This window comes from Priapulus caudatus, unplaced genomic scaffold, assembly GCF_000485595.1.
Source record: "Priapulus caudatus unplaced genomic scaffold, Priapulus_caudatus-5.0.1 Scaffold33, whole genome shotgun sequence".
Classification (NCBI taxonomy): Eukaryota; Metazoa; Priapulida; class Priapulimorpha; order Priapulimorphida; family Priapulidae; genus Priapulus; species Priapulus caudatus.
In genome coordinates, this window is record NW_014577094.1 from 655,646 (window position 1) to 664,515 (window position 8,870).

At 38.8% G+C, this 8,870-nt stretch overlaps 1 protein-coding gene across 1 annotated transcript in view; it reads right to left on the reverse strand.

The window, feature by feature from the left end:
• Positions 1–8,870, reverse strand: part of LOC106816744 (tudor domain-containing protein 7-like) — a 46,805-nt gene that overhangs the window by 18,418 nt on the left and 19,517 nt on the right. Inside the window, exons 8-11 of the mRNA XM_014821370.1 lie at positions 3,338–3,463; positions 2,504–2,574; positions 1,695–1,828; positions 1,181–1,256 (exon numbers count right to left, since the gene is read on the reverse strand). Coding sequence (XP_014676856.1) covers positions 1,181–1,256; positions 1,695–1,828; positions 2,504–2,574; positions 3,338–3,463 — 407 coding nt within the window. The remainder of the gene's footprint in view (positions 1–1,180; positions 1,257–1,694; positions 1,829–2,503; positions 2,575–3,337; positions 3,464–8,870) is intronic.

The following is an 8,870-nucleotide window of genomic DNA, read 5'->3' on the forward strand; positions in this document are numbered from 1 at the left end:
ACAGAAGTGTATTCGAGGCGGCGTTTGGCATGTGGGAGGGGAGGTTTAGGAGAAGATATCTCCGCCTCGGAGTATCGTATTGACAAGCGGTTGGTCTTGTTTTAGAGAGCAAAGAATTCTGCTTAATGCAATACCATGAAATTATTCTAGACTCGCAGGCAAAGTAGAATAATGTAGTCGTGAAATAGCACTATTTCCCCGTTTTTCCGTTGTACACTCTAGGTATTATCCGCTCTTGATATATATATATGTTATTATGACCATTAATGACATTAAAGTTGGGAACACTCCTAATGGAGTATCACCCAATTATAATGGGGTGGCATTATACTTATAAAAAAAGAACTTGCTGAACTGCAGTTTAATATCATAGAGTATATAAATTGTAATCACAAAGCCTTTGCAACAACCGATTTCTATGTTAATTAAACTACTATAAAATCAACTTAAGGATACTCTCCACGTTGTGCATGAAATTTCATCGATTTTTCGTTTTCAACTTTATTCGATGGCTAACACTATGTGCCACCTGTGTACATGCTAATTTCTCCATATAACGGTACATGTGAACTGTCAGAGCGTTTTGCACTAATTGTGAAAAATAGAAAAACGCTGATTTCTCCGTTTCGATTGCTGACATAGTAGCCGATGTATAAATGGATATTTCTCTGTGATTACAACTCGGATTAATTTAAATTTACACTCGTTTTAATGGTAACATATTGTGGAAAAAAGCGCGTCAGGGATTGTTATTAAGTGCCGTACTTTATTAGTTATGCCTCTTTATTCGCTAAAATTTTCTATTTTAACACACAACTTGATTTTTAAGCAGTTTTTTCGAGTTTTCTCGGTAAATATGAAAAATAAAGAAAAATCCTGACGCGCTATTTTGGTCCATATTGTGCTTAACATGTGGCAAAAATTTTGTATCCTCACTCTTTCTGGTAGCTGAGAAATATCCAAAATACCATTTTTACATCAAAATTTAAAATTTGTGTGGTAACATAATTAGGTGCTGGAAATTTCATGAAATCTTTTGGCTTGAGCATAGAGATATATCTCCTCTATAAATAAAACAAGTGATTGATTCGATTCATTTGCCAATAAACGTTTAATCTTCACTAGAGCAATACCCGTGCACAACGTGGAGAGTATCCTTAACCAAATTTTATAGAATTACCTTATTAACTTGAGAACGTTTCACAGAGCTTGCTGACCGACTCTTCACCTCATATAGCAGCACCCGTTCTGACACCCTGAAATAACGTTGGAAATTGGAGTAAAGAGACTGTGTATCAATAACTAGAAGATATTATCACGGTCCATTACAAACTATATGAGATAATCCATGTAATTATGAAACTTATATTTGGTTTAGGGCTGCTATGAGCGATATCACGAACACATGTATACTACTGTACAGTTTACCATAGTAGATGATATATAGTGCTATGCAAATAAGCAAATTAGGTCATTATACACCAAAATGGCAGGAATGTAGTTAATGCAACGAATTTTGTTGTAGAGTAACCATTTATACAGTGTAAAAGCCTACTATGAACAGATCATTCATCATAAAATGCCAAACCAAGTTAAGATATTCTCAGATTCCACTTTAGTCACAACGGTTACATGAACGCAGACACTGCTTCCTCATACCCCTCCCCCATTCTGTGCCTGCACGTGCCCATTACCTTTCAACCTTCACAACATTGGTATTATTGTTACAGATTTCCAGCCAGTTTCCAGGAGGGCGCTCCTGAAACAACTGGGTGTACTCTATGGCAAAGCGTGAACCCCATAATCCATTAGGCCGAAATGATAGAACCTGCAAAAATAACTTAGTTTATATAATATGTTACCAAAAAATATGTCACTCTTATAACTTCATCCATTTCAAAGATTATATCTTGCAATCAAAATCCATATTCATAATCTTAGTCTTTAATTCCTAGTTCATTTCAACAATGCCTTTTTTGAATTTTAAAAACACCAAAAAGTGGATTTTCTGGCGAAATTGGGTGGATAGAACCTGTTGACATCGAAGGCCAAAAAAAATCAGAGTCATCATGAAAGTGCATCTATGCAGTAACACACAAGGGTAAGCTGCATTCCGACACCACGCTTACGCAAACTGCTCATATTTTGAATTATGCAAGCCCATCTTATTCTAATTATATGACAATGTGTCAATCAACATTGAAACATGTTATTACAAACATGCTAAAAATCAAACTCTCGTGAATCAAGAGTTACCTGTAGTGTACCAATTTAGCTGAGCAAACCAGAAATTTAGTACCAAAGTGTACTTTTGTCAGAATGGGACACAGCAGTATATTACTTCTTTCTAAATCTTACATTCTCGTGTGTTATAAAAAGAACAACTACTTCTTAACCTGTAAAACTAATATGAGAGACTAAGCCTTTAGAGTTTAGATGATTAAACTGAACAATAACAATTCACAATTAGATGTAATTAGAACATGCAGTGTGTGTGTTTCACCTTCTTAAGCCGCTCTATGAACATTTCGTCATCAACGGCAGCATTCACATTCTCATCGAGGAAAATGCCAGCTGCAAAACAAATGACAAATCGTAATAATATAAACATAATACTAAACAACATAAAACTACCTCGGGTACATATCTGTAGTACCTGTTACGACAACGACCCTTCGTGCGACAGTGCTGGACTGAAGTGTGATCGCATGCCAAGCAAATAATAACACCTATGAACATTTTTACAGCAAAACAGTTGAACAGTTTAGTATGTAGTTCACTTACAACAGGGCTACATCAAAATACTTACACTTGTGCAGTGATTAACATAAAATATGGACACTGCACACATTTTGCATGGCGTTTCCTGTTAAAAATAGTTCACAATATGTGCAGAGATAGCATTGCCCAATTCCAAAACTAACAAGTGTGAGTGTAATTTAAAGATCATGCTCCAAGTCAGTCTTCTGAGAATAATGCGTACACATAAGGTGAGGTTAGGCTGTTTGAAGAAATGACCACTGTATGTATATGAAGCCAGTAAGAATCATTTTGCAATCGATGACACATGCGCACGCATACGCACACGCACACAGACGCACACACACGTACGCAGGCACACGCGCACGCGCGCACGCACGCACGCACGCACGCACGCACGCACGCACGCACGCACACATATATTATAATTTTTTTAACCATTTAAATCAGCTCATTATTTTTATTTTACCTGAGATTACCAGATCTCGAGTTTTGCACATACACACGTACATAAAAATTCAAGATCTGATTATCTCAGGAACACGAGAACAAAGTAGTGATGACAAGTAGAGATGACCTGACGTGCACTCCTCCACGTGCTGAAGAGCATTCTTCGCAGCCTCATCGTCAGCCGATTCTTTGCTTGGGAAAATGCCAAGTGATCCAAAGCTGTCGTCACCCAGCTTTGCCACGGACACAAACCCTGCCAAAGCAAAAATGACCATAGACTACCAAATTTATACATTAAGTATGGCAAGCAATGGTCCTTAGTGTTACCTCAAACTCAACACACCCTTACATGTGAATTAACAAAGGTTTACTTTATTTATCACTTTTATTTTTTTACAGATATTAAGTATCGGATTCATGACAACAGTACTTATGGCAATATATTAAGACTCAGGATAAGAGGATAGCTAGGGATGAGACTTTATTTTTATGTAAACCCAACATAGGCCAGGGTACAAGGGCAGGGGGTAGAGAGAGGGAGCAGGTATGTAGGAAGGACCAAGTTGAAGTATATGGCCAATACTTTTATAGCAAAACAAGTTTTTACATTTACAGGTGACACACATATTCAGCTAGCTACCTTAACAGTAAGCAATTTTAACAGAATTATGACAAGATAGATATGTAAACAATTTTTGTAATATGGCAGAGACATTCATCTTTGTTTCTGCCTTCGTTAACACACACAGCAGACACTTGTCTTGTATATTTTTAAAATCATGTGATCACTAGTAGGACATTGATTGATCAATTAGGCAAAACGGTCTTTTGTCTTGGTCTACTCGCAACGTATACAGCCGACACTCTGACCTTGAGACAAAACATCTGTCGCAAATACCAAACACGTTGGATCTCAACGACAAATGTTGGAAGACAAACGTTTTGTGTTTTTGGGCAACGCAGACAGCCGATTATTGTTGGGAGATATATTGTTCTGTTGTATTATAACAAATGTCTGCTGTATGCGTTTGGCTTTAACATGAAGACAGCAGATTCTTTTCAGCAGGTCAAATGAGCAATACATATAAAGCATATACTATGGATTGAGGATAGACTCAGGGTTATGGACATGTAATTCTGTAAAGGGCAATATATCATAACTACTCATCAAATCCAATAAAACACACATCTATTTAATAAACGAGATGTCTCTCTATGCTCACCGTGAAAATAATCACAAGACCGTCATCGCTAATTACATGACAGCAAAAATTGTACATTTATATGAAAAAATGCTTCACATTTCACTTTTTTTTTACATTTCTTAGAAATAGCAAAGGGCTCAGACCTAAAAGTTTAGCCATAAGTTGTTCATAGTATGCACCAGTAAAGGGTTAATGTTTTATTTCAGATATAATTAAAAAGATACACGAAAATCTGTACTGATTTTTATGACACAACAATAACATAAATAAAGAGCCAAAACTTCTAAAATATAATCTTGTATCTCACTGATCTGCGCTAATAACATAACTATAGGAGTCGTGTATTTAAACTGACTACGTCACGAATTTTCTATGGTGTAAATTTGTAAATATTTTGTTGCCATTTTTTTTACATTAAAAGTAAGTACTAACAGGACTAAATGTATCGTCAAATTCTTACCTGCTATACATGTATGAGTTACTCGTGCATGTTTACATCGAACAATATAGTACAATAGGAAGTATAATGGGCAGCTTAATTTAACGGCATAAAAAGCGAACAGAATTAGCATACATTTGGTATAAAAGTGTGATTTTTTCTTGTCTCTTTACTATTTATGGTACGTACATCACTTAAAGGGCGAGCCGAGGCCTTGGACAGCCCAGGTAGGCATGCGCGAGGATTTGCAACTGTTTGGGAGCATACATACATACATTAACCTACAGTACATAGCTGCCGGCAGAGGTACAATACTAATCAAAATAGTGAGTGATTGAAATTTTTGACTGAATTACACCGTACAAACGCTGAGTTTATCCTTAATTGATAGGAGTATCACTATATCGCATGTGAAAGAATCATATTCACGAAGTTCAAATTTTAACTATTCTAGGTCCTGAATGCATTTTGTTCAGATGCTTCACATTAGTAATATACAATCTCCGATCTTTAGCTATTTCAGTAAAATATATCATCAAGTATAAACGATAATGAAAACACAAAAATTGTATGTGTGTGGATCAATGCATGGCCAACGAAAAAGTAACAAGAGCCGCAAGAGCGTCTGGGCTTCATCTGAGGTCTGTCTGCTACGCGTTCAATAAACGTAACAATGATTAGGTCGCTGCAATAGTGCACACGCCTTTGGTTAGGGCGGCAGATATGCAGATACGAGTGTTGCGTACAGCATCATTCTCAGCACCTTCTGTCATTCCTGTATACCTCCAATCCCATTGGTGCGCTCGTGCTGTAATATTTTTGCGTTATATTGAGAAAAAATAGTTAAATGGATAAAGAAAAAATACAGAAAAACAAGGTAACATAAAAAAATCTGATGGGATTGCGATCCATAGGACCTTTGAGCCGTAATGCATCGTGCCAGTACCCGTGGGCTATCCCAGACATATTGGCTTTCTAGATTAGTGGATGTGCATGAATATGAGAACACTTTGACATCATTGAGGCACGTCAGGAATCCATCGTTACGCTCCTCCTTCGAGGGTCAAAAGGTTATCAGACACTTGACTCTTCGCCACGTGCAGCTCGGAACGCACATCTTATGGTCCTTCAAATAAAGTGATATAAATGGTAGGTCAGCGCTAAAACACAAAAAGTTTTTCACTCCTGTCCATTAGGCCCATGTCCTCAGATAAATTCTATATCTGACCCTTTTCCCCCACCTGGCCCTTTGTACCTGTGACCTCCAATTCGCATCTGGTGAATGGGTTTTCCGTGCCGGCATCACACTATATCACCGAATTATTAAAAGCATAGGTCGAGCCAGTAAGATTTGTGGCCGCAACTTCCGTCATTCCTCACCCTAGTACCTTAAGTTAAGGGAAATATTCCCCCTGCCGTTTACACATCTTCTATGACCTTTTGACGCGCTCAATCCTCGTCACCCGAGTCGTTCTCACTTCGAATCCCCTCCGACGAGTCCCGATATCGCTGATCGTACGGCGAGCGGTTAGATTTCGTGCCAGTGCTGTTGACGCACGCGACGGAGCGAGCGGACGGCCGCGACGGACGGCACAATCATGCGATCTCTACAAGCTGCATCTGACTACACGTCAGATGAGGCTAAAAATCGATAGACCTCCGCCTAATGGATCATTTAACCTAATCTTCAATAGATATCAGGCCAAAAACCATTCATCCCGAACCACCCCTGTTTGCCACACACCTCTGCCCGAAATTGTAATTTTGGACCGTGAATATATTTACAGAATACGTAGTCTTTTTGGCTCAGCAGGAATACTGCTAAACTGATCAAAGCTAATATTGGATAGCCGAACATGGTACTGAATGTTTCTCAACGAACGTATGCCACTCTGTCGAATAAAGAGATCATATACATGAAGCATGTGGCACGAATAAATACCTAAATGCACAATAGTTAAACATAACAGAAAACGTTTGCAGAACAAACTGACTAGTGCTTTGTAATACTTCACTGTACACTATGTAGCTTTATTTGCAGATTTACATGCAGGAGAAGCAGCTTTGATGATTTATATAGCGTGGTATAAAGCAACAACCTTGTCTTGAGGACAGAACAACCTTTTTCTGGCTAAATACTCACCGTTATTTGACAGCTTTGGCATTATTGTTGTTGTTGTTTGTTGTTGTTGTTGATCTGGCAAGTTGATATTGCTGATCATTTTTGTTGCTGTTGTTGGCTGCTTGCTGCTGGCAATTGGATATTGCTGATGATTTTGTTCGCTGTTGTTGCTGCTGCTGCAGTTGAATATTGGCTGATGATTTTGTTGGTGTTGCTGCTTGCTGCTGCTGCTGCTTCTGTTTGTAGTTGTTGCTCTGCTGTTGCTGTGCTGCTGCTGCAGAACACCTTAGTAAGCCGAGGTGGACGATCATCTGTGTGGAACGGCCCTGGCATATGTTTCCGGAGACTGTGGAAGGTGACATATCATTTATTATGACGCTGTAACTAAAAAAGTAAGTAAAACAAACCTGAAAATTGGATTGATCAATTATACTGCAAATTACTTAAAAACCGTGTATCTTGTTGATTTAAAAGTGTGAAATGTTCATAAACGATTAGTAAACATTATTTAAATCTTGTCAGATAACTTTAATTTAAATACTTTTCATTGTGCGTTGTAATTTTTTATTGTTTAATTTTTATAGGGACTGCTTGTATTTTGTGTATTGTTTTGATACCATTACATGAAGACTACTGGTTTCATATGGTATGATAACTGAAATAGAGATAAAGGTACGACTCAAGACTCAAATTTGTAATACCTTGAAATACTGCATGAAGTAGCATAGGCTTTTTGGGTAAAAGGGTCTAGAAGACACAGTAGGTTGTCCGAGCTGAGTTATCGACGAATGAACGTAGCCTTCCGAAGTTTGTGTTTGTTTCCTTGTATGAGCAGGCCTAAAAAGAGAAAAACTCTATACAATTTTTTATATTTTTTTTTATATCTGGTACCTATTATTAAGCCTCATGCAAAGACATAGGTTAGCGTTATTTTTATTCAAGCCTTACCCCGTACAGAATCAACTTCTGGCCAGCAATGGCGAATTAGTGAAAATCGTAAACAGGTTGTTCGCTATAGAATAAAAGGCCTAGTTTGTCCACTAGCCTCTCAACCATCATTCTCTATCCGCCATATCAAAATAATGGCTCCCATTGACACCAATATCAGTGTTACAAACACGTACTATCAATGTCATTGGTGCCATACTAGGATAGTCAAACGCAGCGCAATAATTTGGCGAATACCATTTATACGAGCTACAATAGGGCTACTCGTAGGCATATTGCACTCACTACATTAAATGCCTGCTTGTATGCACCTACACTGTATTATTCAGTGCCGGTGGCACCGGTCACCCACGGTTCCCAGTCGTTAGGTAATGGCAGGTAGCTGCACTGGAGACCACGGCAGGTATTTGTGTTTAATATCCGTTTCTGGGATTGTGATAGATTATTTTGTGAGTCCGGTGTCTATTAGTTGGTGCCGTTTTCGTAGTGTTTTTGCCTGCTCACCAATTGTTTGTGTGGATAGTCGGCTTGCTTACATGGAGGCAGCCATGTTTGGATCAGGGTTAGCCAACCCCCTCTAAAGTGGCGGAAATGTATTTCCTGCTTAGCGCGGAGAATAAACAGTAGACTCGGTGTGTGAAACGGGAGTGACACGGATTGTGTTCTGTCGCGGGAGTTGGCTGCAGTCCCACAATCAGAGTTTTCTGTGGGCCGCTTTAGAGAGGTAGGCACTCGAGTTTTGTCTCGGGCGTGCTAGTGAGTTAACACTCGAGATTCGTGGCGGAGTCGAGTGAGGTAGCCCGCATTAGCTAGTCACACTCGTAGAGCAATAAGTGGATAAGGACCGGCTGAGTTGTGTGCAGAGAAGTGAGAGTATGGTGAGACACAGCTGTAGCGTACGTGGTAATCTGTGCTAAGCAGTAAACATACGGTTTCACCAGTGTTC